The 17,384-nt window shown below is 44.5% G+C and overlaps 9 protein-coding genes across 9 annotated transcripts; 7 read left to right on the top strand and 2 right to left on the bottom strand.

Annotated features, from left to right (window-relative positions):
- Window positions 1-461: 461 nt before the first annotated feature.
- Window positions 462-1,269, top strand: I203_103581 (uncharacterized protein; the record flags this gene model as incomplete). Its single annotated transcript, XM_019147619.1, has 3 exons — window positions 462-595; window positions 650-956; window positions 1,039-1,269. 3 exons carry the CDS (start codon window positions 462-464, stop codon window positions 1,267-1,269), a joined length of 672 nt encoding a protein of 223 aa, XP_019003284.1.
- Window positions 1,270-2,367: 1,098 nt separating this feature from the next.
- On the top strand, window positions 2,368-3,623 carry I203_103580 (uncharacterized protein; the record flags this gene model as incomplete). Its single annotated transcript, XM_019147620.1, has 4 exons — window positions 2,368-2,505; window positions 2,786-2,850; window positions 2,943-3,159; window positions 3,306-3,623. 4 exons carry the CDS (start codon window positions 2,368-2,370, stop codon window positions 3,621-3,623), a joined length of 738 nt encoding a protein of 245 aa, XP_019003285.1.
- A 791-nt stretch (window positions 3,624-4,414) lies between these two features.
- On the top strand, window positions 4,415-5,234 carry I203_103579 (uncharacterized protein; the record flags this gene model as incomplete). Its single annotated transcript, XM_065517350.1, has 2 exons — window positions 4,415-5,068; window positions 5,160-5,234. 2 exons carry the CDS (start codon window positions 4,415-4,417, stop codon window positions 5,232-5,234), a joined length of 729 nt encoding a protein of 242 aa, XP_065374168.1.
- Window positions 5,235-6,009: 775 nt separating this feature from the next.
- Window positions 6,010-6,564, top strand: I203_103578 (uncharacterized protein; the record flags this gene model as incomplete). Its single annotated transcript, XM_019147621.1, has 1 exon — window positions 6,010-6,564. The coding sequence occupies one exon, from the start codon at window positions 6,010-6,012 to the stop codon at window positions 6,562-6,564; it is 555 nt and encodes a 184-aa protein (XP_019003286.1).
- A 787-nt stretch (window positions 6,565-7,351) lies between these two features.
- On the top strand, window positions 7,352-8,383 carry I203_103577 (uncharacterized protein; the record flags this gene model as incomplete). The annotated part of the gene is made up of 1 exon (XM_019147622.1): window positions 7,352-8,383. One exon carries the CDS (start codon window positions 7,352-7,354, stop codon window positions 8,381-8,383), a length of 1,032 nt encoding a protein of 343 aa, XP_019003287.1.
- An 815-nt stretch (window positions 8,384-9,198) lies between these two features.
- Window positions 9,199-9,931, top strand: I203_103576 (uncharacterized protein; the record flags this gene model as incomplete). The annotated part of the gene is made up of 3 exons (XM_019147623.1): window positions 9,199-9,407; window positions 9,603-9,666; window positions 9,758-9,931. The coding sequence occupies 3 exons, from the start codon at window positions 9,199-9,201 to the stop codon at window positions 9,929-9,931; spliced, it is 447 nt and encodes a 148-aa protein (XP_019003288.1).
- A 708-nt stretch (window positions 9,932-10,639) lies between these two features.
- On the bottom strand, window positions 10,640-12,824 carry I203_103575 (uncharacterized protein; the record flags this gene model as incomplete). The annotated part of the gene is made up of 7 exons (XM_065517349.1): window positions 10,640-10,849; window positions 10,920-11,018; window positions 11,073-11,222; window positions 11,279-11,383; window positions 11,456-11,625; window positions 11,712-11,769; window positions 11,862-12,824. The coding sequence occupies 7 exons, from the start codon at window positions 12,822-12,824 to the stop codon at window positions 10,640-10,642; spliced, it is 1,755 nt and encodes a 584-aa protein (XP_065374167.1).
- Window positions 12,825-16,043: 3,219 nt separating this feature from the next.
- I203_103574 (uncharacterized protein) lies at window positions 16,044-16,508 on the top strand (the record flags this gene model as incomplete). The annotated part of the gene is made up of 1 exon (XM_019147625.1): window positions 16,044-16,508. One exon carries the CDS (start codon window positions 16,044-16,046, stop codon window positions 16,506-16,508), a length of 465 nt encoding a protein of 154 aa, XP_019003290.1.
- Window positions 16,509-16,816: 308 nt separating this feature from the next.
- I203_103573 (uncharacterized protein) lies at window positions 16,817-17,191 on the bottom strand (the record flags this gene model as incomplete). The annotated part of the gene is made up of 2 exons (XM_019147626.1): window positions 16,817-16,934; window positions 17,106-17,191. The coding sequence occupies 2 exons, from the start codon at window positions 17,189-17,191 to the stop codon at window positions 16,817-16,819; spliced, it is 204 nt and encodes a 67-aa protein (XP_019003291.1).
- Between the last annotated feature and the right edge of the window lie 193 nt (window positions 17,192-17,384).

Raw genomic sequence — 17,384 nt, 5'->3', positions numbered from 1 at the left:
TTGTTTGTGATCCTAAAGGTGAATGAATCCCTTGTCCCAATGGATAAGATAAGGGAGTTGACGTGATTGTGTTGGTCGTTAATTGGCTGTCTTTCGAGTGGATTATATATGTGTACTATAATATGATGATATCTGATGTTGTCATGTACAATAGAGTATGAGTACACTATCTGATCTGTCTTGATGGGTTGTTTTGTCCAGTTGTCCAGTGAGTGTTTCGATTTGCCACTGGTCCCAGATGACGCACAGACAAACAGACAAACACGTGGGTTTCCCCCTGATTCATCCTGAGTTTCAGGTTCAAACCTGGGTTTAGAGTGGTGTTTGGTTCCTACAGTTGGATCACCTCGTCCTGGACAACATACATGCAACCATCCCATCTCACGATACAGTATGGTCAAGAATCACTACTCAATATTCATTTGGACACGCAAGACTGATTAATGTCCGGCATGACCAAGATGACCCACAACCAACTAGTCACGCTAGCACCACCACCACCACCCCCTTCCGACCTGATAGCTTCAGCTTTGTTCCTACCTCTACATGCTGTTAATATAGAACATAGAGGAAGGAAGTTGAGATTTGTAGGACAGTGAGTTGTTCTCTTCCAGTGGATCTGCGAAGATGAGTTGAGTCGTGAACGAAGGGTTTTAGCATTCCATCCTCCCACTTCACTCCTCCTTCTCACATCTTTCCCTGCTGCGTCCAACCCACATTCACCTTCACCCACGATCCTGGTGAATATCTCAATACCTCTGATGGGTCAGAGTCCGTCCCTCAAGGATGTATCAGCAGCAGCCGGGTCGAGCTCTCATAATCACACTGCCCAATCATCCTCAGAGGGACGATCGGGGAGAGTAGCAATCAATCGCGAAGCATTGACGCTAAATGGAGGTGAATGGGTGAACGTAGTGGGATGGTTAGAAGGTGATGGTGAGAGGATGGTAAGGAAGGTGAGTTGTATGCACATACATCCCGATTCTTCATTGTAATTGGAAGAGGTGAAGAAGCTGAAATGATGTTCTATCTTGACAGGTCAAAACGTCATCCAGCTATTTGAAACCACTACCTATCATCCTCGAAGCTATACACCTGTCCAATGCTCGACCACCACCCGTTGATGCGATGTACAGAGGTAACATAGCCGGATGGGATGGTACAAGGACGGACACGAAGATGAAAGGTGGTGAAGACGAACCAATTATAATCGATGATGACGACGAAGCAGATGATGTTCTGGAGAGTACACCGAAATCCAAACGATAAAAACATCTTGAATCACCGGTCAACGACTATTACGGTAATTTTTTGGTACAACCAACATGTGCCTCTCACACCACCACAGCGGACGCAGGTATCGCAGGCTACCAACCCCCAGTATAGCCCTTGTCATACTTGTCAAGTCACCTTCACAACGGATATACCTGCTCGAGCTCATCTTCAGAAGAAGATATGACGTATCAATACCGTCCGTCAGCATCACTCATATAACTGAGGGAGGACGCAAGTCTGTAAGGTGTTTTGAGTGATTACCATAGTGCTTGCCGATGAATCGACGGGGATAGGGAGGGTTTAGGCTGTATACATGACCTTCTCCAGTAGTTCTTGACACAATCATTACAGTAGTGCGCTGTCATTTGTACATGCTGGAATTGTTCATGGCTCCTAGCCATCTCAGCATGACTTGGCGTCGTGGTGTATATATGTATATCCATATAGCAAGGTGCATGCCTCTATCTGTAGTGAGTCAAGCTTAGGCTCGATTGCAGTGTTCCGGGATTCCAGTCAGTCGGTAAGGTACGCCACATTCGTCATTGTAGCGTGGTGTTATGGTGTATGCGGGGATTACGGGATTATGCATTGTGTCGCGTTGTTTGGCAGTTTTCAGGATGTGCTAAGGGAGGCTGTGTGCTGAGTTCTCTTTTGGTGTCAAGTGTCAGAGTTTAGGTGGAAAAACCCTGAGATCGTCTTTTGGTGTTTTGTCGACAACCACAACCACAACAAATCCCAGGTGACACTTTGACACTTTGATCCTTTCAGTCATCTCGTCTTTCAAATTGTAACACTTATACTCGATTCCAATTCATCAAACTAGCATCATCCTATCACCCTCTTATCGACCATCATTAATTGAACAATAGAGTCGACGGAAGTATCTCATTCCAATCAATCCCTCGCGTCCTCCATCCCTCGTCCGCCACCTCAAGTTTTCAATTTATTTCACCTTAATACACTCCTTTCAACATCCCTCCCTCACACTCTTCCCTGATACGACATTCGCCTATTCCTAATCGTCACAGCAAAATACCTCAAGACATCTAGGTAGAATTACAGACAAGGTCTATTGGATCATCAAGAGACAAGATGTTATCTCAACTCGCCATATCATTCACCCTCGCCCTCCTTCCCCTCACGCTCGCTCAGGGAGATCTCAGTGCGGCCAACAATCTGACAGATCTGGAGGGAACTTGGTCGAGTAATTCTGCGGTTTCCACCGGTGGGGTGAGTAAAATTTTCCTGTAATTCAAATGGACATGGGAGTATATGGAGATTGGTATCTGCGGGGGTATCGGGTGGAAAGAAGGGACTGGCGGTGTTGCCTTTCAATGACGGTGAAGCATCCCAGTGTCCATCGTCATTGGGAGAATGTGAGAGGTTGTCATTGTAGTCAACTTTGGGCGGGATTGAGACACAAATCAGATAGGATTATCGATCTGAAAGAATGAAGAATGGAGAATGCAAGTTGAGCTGACCTCATTAATTGTTTTTTGATTATTCATAGACATTCTGTTCACCTGCCGAGATGAAGTTTGATTACCCCACCAATACAGGAATGTCATATTCATTGTGAGTGACAATTCTTCTACTTTCAGCCACCTGCGCACTTGATAAGGTCAAAGAGAGAAGTCTTGACTGATTTAAATGATTTCCTGATGCAGCACAAACGACGGTAAATTTGAAGAAGCTCAATACCGATACAACTCGAATGGGTCCAACCCAGCATGTATCCAAGCAGTTTTGATCTGGCAGCATGGAACGTACACTTTGGAAGATGACGGTTCGATCGTACTTCATCCATTTGGATCGGATGGGAGAGTTCAGGTGCAAGATCCTTGTGCGGCGACCACGAACATCATCACGTATTATGATGAAGTGGTGAGTTCTCTGTGCTTGACTGCTCTCGCCTTTCATCAAATTCATCCTCATGGATGAGAAAGCGGGGAGATAATCATGTGGACCAGTACAATTGTTCGGACAGTGAGAGAGAAATTCGTGGCTAATTCATAAATCGTTATTTTTAGACAACCTTCAAAGATTGGGGAATCATTGTCGACCCGGATACAGGAAACTATCAATTACGATTAAACAAGTTTGATGGATCCAAATTACCTTACATGAACCTTATCGCCAAACCACCCAACATGCTTCCCACTCAAACATTAACGGGTGTCAACGCATCTGGTCAGACGAACACTCGAAAACGTTCGCTCACCTCTTCACCTCTCGATATATTCAAAAGATCCTCTGCGTCCAACCGAGCTTCAATCGGCTATAATCAGGTGATCGCCGTTGGGGGTGTAGTGGGGACTGTCATGGTGGGGTTGTTAGCTTTGGTATAAGTTCAGAGGGATCACACTAAAGGTGGAAAGTGCGGAAAGTAAGGACGAGTTAGAGTAGGAGCATAGATGAGAAGAAAGGGAGATCAGAAATTCGACCTGTGTGTCTCGGGCGACAGAAACGCTTAACCCGCCAAATCAAGAATGAACTTTCGCTTGTTCATTCGTCATTTGTTCACTCAACAAACCAAAGTACAGAGTAATTTGTTGTTCTCATATCCATATTGATTATCTCTCACTTTCTCACGATCAAGTCGGGTAGGTCACCTGCATCATACATAGCTCAAAAGGACATTTCACTTTATTTTTTCTTTCAACCAGTTTCTTGACATTTCCTTTTTTTCCCCAAACCTTCGCTATCAGTGTCATTCATCACATTATATACCCTCTCTCGTATTGATCTTCTCGCCTTTGAGAAGAAAGAAGCGAGAACGAACATGCATGCATTTAACGACTACATAGATATTCATCATAATTTACATGATATACACTGTTATAGCTGATTAGAGTGGTTGTGGCGATTGTTTGGGCTATCCATCCAAGTACATTTGTTTGGTATCCCAATGCCATCCTTTCATACTTGTTACCTTCAAACAGGTGTTCACCGTCTTATTTTGGATATTTCAATTCCATCATTCGTGATTAAGGCTTTTTCTTTGGATAATCTCACATATTGTATACCTCATAATTTACAGCACTTCACATCGGCTTTCTTTCTCATCAATTACTCAATCGCAATTACAGTACACTCGTACATCGTCGTGGAGACTTTTCCTGTGCGATCCTAGATAATCATGTTCTGCCGCACTCTCGCAGATGTGAATGCCACGACATCGTACCGAACCTCAATGCAAATATCCAATATCTCTCAAAATGATCAAGATAAATCATTCCAATTTGATATTAATAGTATAACTAGTACGAACCCGAGCTCGAAATCGAGATCTGAAGTAGATTGCAATCCGCCAGAATCCGAGATACAATCATCCTCACTTATGGAAGGTGACGAATCAGGTCTCAGTACACAGATAATCTTTGGGAAAAGGTACATACTCAGTGCGTTTAATGTACCTTACAACGGGGGTATACCAATGTACGATCTACATCCCGTATCCAATAATGGAGAAAGTAGAGAGAGATGGGATAAGGGAGATATATCTCAAGTAGTTTTCAATAATGATTTTGCCACTGAAATTTCAACTTTCGTCAATACAAATGCGGATACCAGTAATTCAACCAACGTTCAAGGGGATCCATCGTATATACATACTCCTACCAATACTAGTACCAACGAAAGCGAAAGTGGCAGGGTGACAGTTGAGGGGTGGATGTTTTGCAAATCCGAATCAGCACTTCAAGAACAACAATCTCAATTAGGTACAAGAGCAAGTAAGGGTGGGAAGAGTTGGAGCAGACCTTTTCGCAAAATGGATGATATCTGCAGTAAAGTGAGTACATCGCGATACAATCATGTCAAGGGGTTTGGTTCTGGCTGATACAGTATAATCCTCCTTGTATTCAACCTCAACACTTTTGTAGATGATAGGCCAATCTCGTTCGAGGGACATAACAAGGTCTGACAGATCCAGCAAGCGTCTAGGTGATGAGTTTTAAAACTCTTATGTCCCGAACTCTGCATCCCTGACTTGAGTAGTCGAATTTCATTTTCCCATACAACGAATGTCTTGAATGCATTCATGCCTAAATTTTCCTAGAAATTCCCCCATATACAGCAAGTCTGAAGCCTGAAGGGGCATATCCTTGTTCTACACCGCTTTGCTTGCATAGACTTGAATCATCGTTCTCGTCCCCTTGATCTATATCCTTTCATGTATAACGATGCTTCCTGAGGAGGAAGCCTAAGATGAATCTGCCCGATATATATACATATATATAAGTATATATGAGTAGCTGAGCGATGGGTGTAACGAAAGACCGTTCTGTTTCTTATTTCACCACCTCCCTATATCCACTCTGTCGAAGGGTTCTTATTCGCCGGACCTGTCAAATACAGTCTTTCACTATGACCTCGAGACCACCTTCCCTGAATGATTTGGGGTCAGCAACTACAGTATAGTGAAATTCGAGAAGAGAATCGGAGGGAAGAGTAACTTTTCTCTAAAGAACTTTTGTTTTCTGAATCAACAGTGATGGATGATTGTTCAATGCTCTGCTTATAGGTTCATATATCGTATTCAGCATGTGGAAGGTGCGTGGTACAACTGACTTTGTATCACCAGGTATGCCTCAGACAGTATGCCACGAGGTCATTAATCTAGAACGACCTGGTAAACTCAAGGCATATGGAAGCTTGATTGGATGTCATGATGACTTGTATGATGACCATTTCAATCGAAGATCGTTTTCTCAAGGTAATTCCACAGTCACAATGGGTTCGGATGTATTCACGCCTATTGGGACTATGACACCCTCAACTGGCCATATCGGTATGCCTCTTTTCGAAAGTCAAGCTAACCTTCCCCCTACACCCGAGCGAGGAGAAGCTAATGTGACTCTTAGATTTGCTGCCACAGAGGGATTTGCTGGTGGCACGACCTACGAGGTGCGGGCAGTGGAAGTGGGTGATAGTGGCGCTTCCTTCTGGCATGATCGAGTTAGTTTTGATGTCATCCAAAGGAACTTGACGGACAAAGCATTCGCGATGTATCTCGAATATCCAGATGGAGATAAGACGGACCGCTGGTCACTAAAGCTCAGAAGCGTAGAAAACAGCCGGTGTAGAAGTGGAACAAGCTTCATGGAAGGAACCGAAATTCATCAGGAGCCTCTCAATTTCTCTATCCCTAGAAAGATGCGAAATTTGATTGTTAATCCTTCCACGGGACGAAACAAGAAAGCGATGGGTAACGTAACATCTATCAAGCGTGTACAAGGAAGAGCCAATTATGAGCAGAAACAGCCAGGTCCGTTCGAGTGGCTGTAGTATATTATGCTTTATGCCATCTTACTTTGGGAAATGAAGACTTCTCAGCGTCCGCAGTTTGTTTCCTTAGTGGGTAGTCTTTCTCTTGAACCAAGAAATGTTGAGGATATTCGTGATCAAATCGGCCATAGTCGGCTTGGTATGTGAAAAGCATATCCTCTTTGTGCGTTGCTTCAACACACGTTATGTCATCCCCCCTCAAAGGTTTCATATAAACCATAACCACCGGTGTGCTGCCCTTTAAACGACTTCCGACTCATACCCTTTTCCTTTGATCAACATGGCTCACAGAGTTAAAGCATTTACTTACCTCCTTCCTGTATACATATCGGGGAGCGAGTCTAGATCCTATAAGCGTAGAATCTCGCAACGTTTCTAAGTGTCTTCACGATAAAGGAACGTGAGTGACGTCAGACCAATCCGGTATCCCCGTTGTCTCTGTACAGCCTCATGACTATGCTCCTGGTTTTATAGTCTTGATAGGTGCACTGCATGATGTCACGAGAGTGAAAACTGCGAGTGCCATCACAAAATCGCGAATGGCTAGTACGATCCATCCTTAGTTTACTACAAAGGTTGAACGTCCCAGTTCAGTCAAAGGACGAAAGCTGAACGCTCCTTGGCTTCGGGAATGGTAATGTTCATCTCCCTATAAAGCTCGTTCTCGCCACCCCTTCTGGTGGAGAATCTTTCCTCATACTTTTAACTTCTCCTTATATTCCGACTCTCAAGTGAGCTGTCAGACCACTGGTTCAAACAAAGCACACCGGGATAAGAAAGCTCCAGTATGTCGCTAGCACCGAGCGACTATAAGCACACCCACGACGCCCAACTAACACTCGGGGTGTCCAATGCAGTCCGCGATGCAAAATCCGATATCGTTACCTTCAGCCTCGACTTAATCAAGCCTGCCAGGTCCAATCAGGTACTCACAGATGATGCCAGGGATCTGATGGATCAACTCAGGACTAGCGCTTCCTACAGAGTAGTCACAGACGTTGGGGACGGCGAGGAAGGATTTCACTCCATCGAGCCTACAGACAGGCAACAGATCAAAAATTGGAAATCAGCCAAATTTACCAACGTCTATGGAAATGCGGACTTCATGAGTCAGCTTGTTCACTTGACAAGATCGATGCGACCTGACGGGGGCATACCCCAGGTCATCACAACGAACATCTTCGGTGCTTCAGACGGCGTCATGAGAGACACTATTCTGGATGATTGGGGCAATTTGAGTGCCACCTCAGGGACAGGATCCAGACCTGTATTCACTCCAATGAGTAATACGGTGGCGCCAAGCATCCGAAGCTTCGAGGACGATCTCAGCTCAGGTACATTGACACCCCCTTCAACCCCCTTCGGTGATAGAGAACCTCCAAAAACCGGACATGCTAATCTCCGGCTCACTTTTACTCCAATCCAATACTCGGGAGACAAAGATACAGTGTACAGGGTTGACTCGATCGAAGAAGCTGAGCAGCTTTCGGTAAGGTACAATCAAAAACGCAGCGCCACCTTGCTCAAGCAGGTGTTAACCGGTAAGACCGTTGATGTAGTGGCCGAGTATTCAGCAGACAAGGGAACCAGGACGGGTAAATCTGCACTGCAGGTTCTGAATCTGGAAGATACTGACTTGGATAATGAGTCCTACAATCACACTGTTGATCACCGAGCCCAGACTGCCTGGAGAGGGCTGAAGTCCCCTAAACAAGATTCGATTACCATGGAGATCAGCTTCGAAGAACGATGCAATGACAAGGATAATTACACGGCGGGGACTTTGTATAATCCTGCCTTGGGATTCTATAGAAGGTGAAACCGCCTGACGGTACGTGAAATAGTGTGATGCATCTGCGATACAGAAAGCCCGGTGTCTGGCCTTGGCAAGATGATCTCGTTGCCGAGCTGAAATACACTAGCTAGGTAGCTACTTTCTCAAGCTAGAGCGCAATTAGCATGTACGTGATGCATTCATTCATGAAATCTTGTCTATTATCCACGGAGCTGTGAAGAGGCACATATCTGCCAGTTAGCGAATGCTTTCTCATTACTAGTCATATATATCTATCACCATGACATATCTATGGACTGATGATTACGACGATCAATTTGATACACTGGCATTCTAAGACATAATTATTTACACAAGCAACATAAGCTAACAACGCATGGGTCCAGCAATCATAATCGAGCAGAGGCATGGAGCTATGCAGAATGAAGGATGAAGTATTTCATCGATCAATTAGTGCTTTTGCCAATATCTCGAAGAATCGGAAGTTTTTTTTGCAGTGATGAATTTTCCCTTTGAGAAAGCCCAATGCGATTGATCACCTGAGCCAAGCATGATCGAGGAATTGCAGTAATTATAAGGCTTTGAAATAGGCTATCAGACATGCTTGAGGTCACAAGATCCTTTCATTAGATCCCAGCTTCGATTCTCTAGTCATCATTCTGAGCTGCTTATGGCGAATCGCCTCCTTTGTTCCACAACAGGGAGGGAACGCTCTTTACCTGCACTCAAGAAACTCCGCCAGCTCCAGCGATTCAGCCAGATTAAACAAGATAAATTATCGATTCTTTGAATCGACAGAACTCTCTACACCCTCGGTATCATTCGCACAAACAGTAATCATGTCTTCAAGAGAGACACCATCAGCCACACTTCTGCCAGATCCAATCTTCGCCAGGCAGGAATACGTTGCCGAGGCGGCTGATCTCTCGCTGGCCATTTCCATCGTGAAAGTCAGATTGAGAACGCCAGAATGGACCACTTTCGTCATCGACTCTGTCAATTCCAACGCGACCGATAATGCTGACTACATCGTCGAGGATATCTCCAAGTAGATGACTGACCGCACTGGATAAGAGATGATAGGGAAAACCGACGATTCAGGTGCAATCTCTTATGAGCTATCTTTCGCGAAACCCAGAAAAGGGTCTTCCCAGGGATTCGTTAACACATTTTGTAGAATGTACTTTGACCAATCTTTGTATGATCAAATTGTTGATCCGACTAACAGTGTCAATGAGTCTAGGACAGCTAGCGGCAGAGTGACGGGGATTCGTCATCCCAGAACGGAACCTGTATGCGAAGATTTGGTAAGTGTGTCTTCCAACTCACTCCACGGCGTCCTGTCCGATGAGTCATGGCATCAAACAGTACAGTTCTGATCATCGTGCTCCTGGTTAGACTGGGTCGAAGAGTGTCACCAAAGACGTACAATTCTCAAACGCTGCCGGAACGCTAGTCGAATCAAATGCAGCTGACCTGATCCGGTCTTCACTCCGGGGTCCGATCGACTGCCGGAACACAGAGTTGACTGATGAGAACATCATTCCTAGGGATTATTACTATCCCAAATGATCGATCGGCAGGTCAAGCAAGATGATTGTACATCATATGCATCGTCATTCATTTTCCTTTTCGTTTCCAGACAGTCCTTCAGATTCGAGTGCCACGTCAAGGACCGCATGTTTTTGAGTCTAGTATTTACTGTATCTTATGGAGATGAATATCTTCTGGTCAGCCAATGAATCGTGTCACCTCAGTTTGTCATTTGCGCAGATCTCAGTAATTGTTACTTTGTTCTTCGGTATGTTGCATATGTACAAAGAGAACAAGACGGAAAAAGGAAAGAGAGATCATGTATTCTTAGGTCTTTAAACAAATTACGAGCTACCATATTAGGGAAAGGAGTTAAAGATGGGGTATATCATGAGGGTAAGGAAGAACTTGAATGTGAAATGTGAACTATGAAGTATGAACGAACGGGGTATATATTTCGAAAAGAATGGAAAGAAAGAACTGTGACTAATGATTACAGAGTTGACCATTTCATTTATTCATATGTCTCCTTCCGGTTTCTTCCCTTTCATCGTGTGTTGGTCTATTGTATATTGGGTATCAGGTGAAGGAAGAAATGGGAAAGATGTTGCTTGACTTGATACACTCTGTGGATTATTTGCCATGTATTATTCAAATTGATAATTAACGAAGGTCTCGTTGTCCAAATTGGCCAAGTTGAGGAAATATTGGAGAATTTGACTTCACTCCTGTCATGCTCTCACCGGATTAGTTCATTCTGCCATCTAACACACCCCTTATATCATCAACAGTAGCTAAATCAGCCAAGAAAGGACACAAATCGTTTAATTCGGTGTCGTGAGGATCGTTAAACCACGTCGAGACTGGGACAGCGTTATTGGGATGGAAGATGTATGATGCAGGTGAATTATCGATGATGATGGAAGTTTCGATTGATCGACCAAGTTGTGAGAGATCCTGCGATACCAGTGACAATTATCAGTACAACGGTATCTAGCTCTACAATTTCAAGCATTACATGACTCACCTTTACATAGTTACCTTTATGATTGTAGCAACTTTCTCTGAATAGTCGATGAGTGACTACGCGATGGGTATCGAGCATGTCCAATACTGGATCGGCATACTACACAGACTCATGAGCTCAATTTTAGCCTATAAGAAGAACAAGAAAGCTTACCTTGGATAGAGAAGCGGTGAAGACGACAATCTCGTATATCTTGCCCATCTCTTTCAAGAAGTGATCTACACCTGGTCGTTTGATGACGTATACATTGTGGATTTGAGATTCAATTTCAACGGGGACGATGTAATCTGCTGAGGGTAGGGACTGTAGGATGGATCTCATCAGCGTAATCTGGTGGGTTCGCTTCCCAATCAACTGACCTTAAAGCTACTATGCAACAGGGTCTCATCTAGATCCAACACTAAACATTTTCTACCGTGATGTTCCTTCAAGATAGGGGGAAGGAGAGGTGCAGGGTTACCATTCTATTTCAACCGAAAGACAATAGATCTCGTCAGCTACTTTTGCCCGACAGAAAAGCTGTGAGATCGACCCACCTCATCTATAGGTATACCCATACCACCCTGTTCGATCAATCTATCCTCTTCATCCTCATAATCATCCTCTAAGCCATATTCGTCCACACCTTCCTCATGCTGTACTCCCACACCACTGCTTTCATCTTGAATCTCCGAATTACTGATGTCCGTGTAACCTCCGCTGGTCTCTGTGCGATCTTGGTCAGCCGAAGTTGAGGGTGCGGCGATATCTGAATCTCGCCGTTGGACTTGAGGATGGGATCGAGTGGGGTACCAAGTAGAGATGATCCTCCTCCGGGTGGTTGTACAGCGGATGAAGTTACACCTGCGGTCTACCATCGCGAAATCACACAGAATGGTCAGTGTCATATAGGATGTATGCCCCATTACAACAATGAGAGCAGGTATTAGACGATGGACTTACCTCTTCATCAGGTAGGGTATGAGGCTCAGCAGGCGCAACCACGATCTCTTCACCTGGCTTCACAGCCTTATCACCTTCTACATTCTGGTCTACCAACGTAGTCCCGGTTGTAGCGGTAGGTTCTACCTGGTGGTCCAAGCTTTCCTTCTTGTTTGGTACTTCGTCCTTCACCCTGGTGGTCTCAGCAGGTTTAGGAGTCGTGACTGAAGTATCAGCTTTCTGTGTTGTTTGCTGCTGCTGTAGTTGTGAAGTTTTTGGTTTTGGTTTCTCTTCAAATTCATCTGCCGATAAACATCCAAGCGCAAGTAAGAATCCAGCCAAACCTTTTCTTTTCTTTTTCTTCTTCTGAGTTGATGGCGTTCTGGTCGAAGCAGCTGCTTTAGTAGATGGAGAAGCTTGGGTGGTAGTAGGTGCTGGTTTGGTAGTGTTATTTGGAGGGGTGGATGTTGAACTCTCTTTCTCCTTTTCCTTTGATAAACCTGCCTTTGATGGGTTGGTATTTGAATTGGATTTGGACAGTTTCCTCGTTAAATTAGACAACGCACCACCATTCGTACTCTTACTAGGTTCTCCCCCTGTCGTGCTAGCCATGTTTGTGGACGATTGAGGTTGTTGGGAAAGTAAAGCAGTTTCTGATTCCGTAGGATGATTTCCCTTTTCTTTCATACTCGTTTCTACACCCGAAGTGGTGGGATTAGGATTGGTATCTAACTCTTTCTGCTGATCTACTTTATCTGATTGGGTTGTAGTGGGCGATGCAGGCGTAACAGTCAAGGAATGTGGTGAAGGCGAGATCGAATTGGCAAGTATAGTTGGTTGCACAGACGATGATTCAACGTTGCGATTGTGGTTCTCCTTCTGAGTCTCAGACTGAGATGTTGTTGATATGTTTATGTTTGACGCGGGATTAGGATTGGTGGTCGATATAGGTAATTTACTGCTATCGCTCGTCGTCGATGTCATATTAACCCTTCCTTCTGGGGACTAGAGTAGAGAAGGATAAGGATGGAAAGGGAAAATGGTAAGGGGGATGGATGTGTGATTGTTGGTTGTTGGTTGAATGTCGAGTTGAATGATTGTGCGTGTTTTGAATTGAGATTGGCAATGAGGACTAACTGTAAGGATTTGGCTGGGACGCGTGTAATGTCGGATTAGGACGATTGTTGACTCCTTTCCTAATGATCATTACATTTCAATTGTTGACATTTCCTAATGTCCACCTGTTTCTGTTTACGTATCCACCCACTCACTCTGGAGTTTGATCGATTCACACTTTTTCTCACTTATTCCAATTCCTATTGAGCAATCAGCTTGACAACCGACCCGCTCCCTGCCTCTTCCTATTACGGATACATGACCACATCTCGCATCTTGCCATCGCCAACACCCGTCAATCCTCGACGACATGTGCAAGAAAGCATTGCATGTTGTTCCTGACAGGGTTATGAGCCTCAGCGGGAGTGTGCAGGCTTCTCAATTCAAATTCCCTATTTTAGCACAAAGCAAGAGTGGCATTTTACCAAATCATAACGTATGTGGCACCCAGTCCCTCGTTCCTGTTGACTACCAAGCATGAGAATTTCGGTAGGCCTCGACTTTTTAGTTTGCTCTCGTGGTTACTGCATGTGCTGGATAGTACTGAAACCGATGTCCATCACACATGGAAAAAGAAAGGTTGAAACGCCCTGACGCATCTGAACTGAAAACTTGTATCAGGTATTCCAATTCTTGCAAGTTGTCTAAAGGTCGTTCTTCCGTTAGGCGTCATACCATCTAGGTAATGTTGTCCTAGCCACTCTGTTCCTACACCCTCTATGTGTGATCCCACGATCCATTCGCATGCAAAACTGGGCCCACTCATTCGCATCTTCGAAGATGCACTTGCCGAAGTCATAGATTCGGTAACGTATTCCCGTGCGAGACCAGCCTTCACAGTGAGGTACGCATCACTTATGACTGATGATGGACAAAGCGTGAGCCGAGATGAGCAAAGAAAGTTAGAGGCAGACGCTATGAGCCTCACTCAATGGTCACTCAACATCTCTAGAAGGACGCAATTTGTCGATGGGGACTTTGCAAGACTAGACTTACGGATGATTATATCCTCAGGTGAAAAATCCCCACGACGGTGAGGCAGGAGAGGGCAGACATCGAGAACACAGTAGAGTAGTCAGCGTTGGCATCGATTCATTGGAAATTCTCCCGCTTAAAGATGTCTTAGACTCCTCGTGGCTTCCATATACAGTATTTTATGTTCTGCAATGTAATGTATGTTGAGAAGCATTTATGTCTTCATCACTGAAATCTCTCCTTCACTGTCATCGTTTCAGAAACAAGTCGGCCAGTATCTAGAGAGTATCATTCTGCATCGCTCAGTCTAGGTGCACTCTTCTGAATTGTAACGACTGACGTTCATCTTTTCGTTCTAATGCAATAGATATCATCAATTATAACAACGCGGCAAGAGGATATCAGACGAAATTTGCAATTCCTACCACTAAGGTTAAATTTCCTGCGGTCTCGTCTAAGCGAAAGGTCATGGAGAGGGAGGCCTCCCATCTCAGTGATCGGCGAGCAGCCATCGAAGGCAAGACTGAGGGTGTGAAGATGGGGAGGGCGAACCTTCCACCCAAAGGATCTGAAGGCTCGTTAGGGGAGAGTGACCACCATAAAGGTAGAGAAGCCGGTGATGGTTATTCGAAATAGGATGCATAGTATACTTATAAATTGCAGGATATTGGACTCCTTTCTGGCTCATGTCACATCCTGTTGAGGGGCATCTCTAACAGTAGCTGGTAGGAATCTACAGAGTTACATCATGTCATGACCAACTTACTGAAAGGGAGATCCGCATTTTCTCCTTTGTATCTCGGTAATATGTAAAGTCAAACTGCAAGTCCGTAAATTCTTAGAGCTGATCAGGGAGCTGAGTCGGAATTGTGGTGAAGAAGGATTAGCTCTCCCTCTGACGTTACATTACATACATCGGTACGCCTCTTGAATAGAACAGGTGGACAAGCGCTGCAACTACCATTGACATTGACTTCCAATAATTTCAATTCTCCACAGTACAGTAAGATCTCAACATGACAGCTTCATCCAGATGGGCTACTATAAACACTCCCCGAACCAGGGCTGAGCCGACTGATGACTGAAAGCACTATCTATACCAAGTGATGCAGCAATTATAGCCAAAGAGCTGAGGAATTTTCGCGAAACGTTTGATTGGGCTCCTTGTGAAGTATCTATGGGTTGAGACTACAATGCATGCTTAACGCTTTATTTGACCCTCCAGGTCTGTGATCGTGATCAGCTGATCATCATGCTAATTGTGTACTGTATATATCCTATCGTCGGTCCATATATCAATATGCTAAGATTCCCATGCACCAGGATCGATCGGATCTGTATACCAAATTGTAAGAACGAGACAGCCAAAACAAGCGTTTGGAAGAGCTCAAAGCACAGCTCGAGACACTTCAGCGTATCGAGCAGGCATCTCGACCCTCCTCTTGATCTGCTTTGTCGCTGTGAATCTTCCTGTTCCCATTCGATAAGTATTGAGGGAATGGAATGCCCGTATGCAGCATGAGGTATTGAGGGCTGATATTGCAGTTCGAGGACCACTGGGTTTCTCCTTTGTTTTGAAAACGTAGCAGTGTCTGTGTATGTCTGGCTTGATTGGAATTTGATCGCTGCAATCTAGTGAATCCTACGGTGGAGATGAGCCATTGGATAGTATTGCGCAGCAAAACCAGTCGAGAACTTTTCCCATGCTTGCAGTGTACAACTGGTATTTCTGCACTGCGTAAAATGGATTTGACTTCAGTGAACCGACCAGATTTGGAGATCGACAATGAGAATAGTACGCAGCCTTCACCTTATGTTATACGTCTCTCAGAAGATAGCAGGTCAACACCATGTCACCGCTCACTCTCTTCGAAGAATATGTCGCAATGATTTCGTGACGGGTAGTGATCGACCTTCCTTTTTCGAGACTTGTCATCCGTGCTCATCGCGATCAATGCGACTACAAAGTTCCTTTCAGCTTGACTTGATAAAGTGAAATGATACCCGAAAGATGTCGGGTATATAAGCAAGCGACTCTCCACGAACACGAGATTTCGTATATTGTATATACCTAAGAACCGGAGGACTCGCACTTGACGACTTTCAACAAGGATGTCAGAAATGAATTCTCAACTCGAACGCGAATCACTAGAATACCTTCATATCAAGCTTTCGGACCAGCTGATCCGACCACATGCGATCGGCCAATTCGAGTCTCGAGAGAGTATTCAGAGTAAATTACAAGCTATCGAAAGGAAACTCGCTTCCCTCGAACCGATAGCCGTGACATATCAGGATAGGACGTTTCACCTGAGATCATCCTTGGAAGCTAATTTGCATCCTGACAGATTGTCTGAGAAGATTGGTAAATTGGCTGAAGAGTATAATAGGTCTATGTTGACAATTCAGAATTATCAAACTTCGAAGTACCTCTCACAGATTAACGGAGAAGATACCAAATGTTGGGACGAAAGGGTTGAGAAGGAGGAAAGCAGGCTGTGGGAGATTGAAGAGGAGATATTGAAAGTTTCGCTCGAAGGGATAAGTGAGGTTGAACTAAATAAAGATGCAGGGTAGGAGGAGTCGGATGGAAGACTGTGATATCTAGTCTATAATATGTATTGTGGATGCGTGGTTTGCATAAAGTGGACCGCTGTAAGAAGTCTGGTACTAAGTCGATCAGCAATGTTTGAACATGACAAACAATCCGCTTTGGATATGAGATAGCTCAACCATCAATCCTCCATATTTTCCCAACTCAGCCTAGTTGCTATTATCCGTATCTTTGTTATCGTTTCGTAAGTCATACTAATACATGATATGTCCTAGCCATTCTACTGCCCACCAGGATCTATACAAACCACCTCCATTCTTCCTATCTCTGTCTAATGCGAGATGGTATGTCCACCATGTTCATGTGCGGGTTTCGAAGCGAAATAATCGTCGTAAATCACATAGGCGGTGAATGCTACTATCGCTGTACCTAATCCTGGGAACATGCTCCTACGAACGGATGGACAATAATCAATTAGCAAAACAGCTATGGATGGATGACGATCCGTTTAAGAGATATTCCCAGAAGGTTAAGTGTGATTTGACTGGTGTAAGGTTCGCCCCAAATGCGCTTACGCACTCATAGCAATTTGAGTACTGGATTTAGACTGAACGACTTACCTGAACATCGCACGGTTGCTAAATATAGGTGATTTCCTCCAAGCTTCTCTGGCAGCCCATGGATCACGATACTGAGGGCCTGGCATCTATGGGGGTGAAGGGGTTGTATTAGCTGCTATGAGTATTTTTGACGATGGCATCTCTTTCCTGATGCACAGATGAGGACGTACGCTGGTGTGTCTTGTGGTTTGTTTATGAGATGAGGAGGAGGACCGAACAGGGTAAGTAAGGTATTGGTGATCTTGGATGCTATATGGTCCAACATTTGAACATTGTGAG

This window comes from Kwoniella mangroviensis (assembly GCF_000507465.2).
Source record: "Kwoniella mangroviensis CBS 8507 chromosome 1 map unlocalized Ctg01, whole genome shotgun sequence".
NCBI classification, from domain to species: Eukaryota; Fungi; Basidiomycota; class Tremellomycetes; order Tremellales; family Cryptococcaceae; genus Kwoniella; species Kwoniella mangrovensis.
This window is presented reverse-complemented; position numbering and strand designations above follow the sequence as displayed.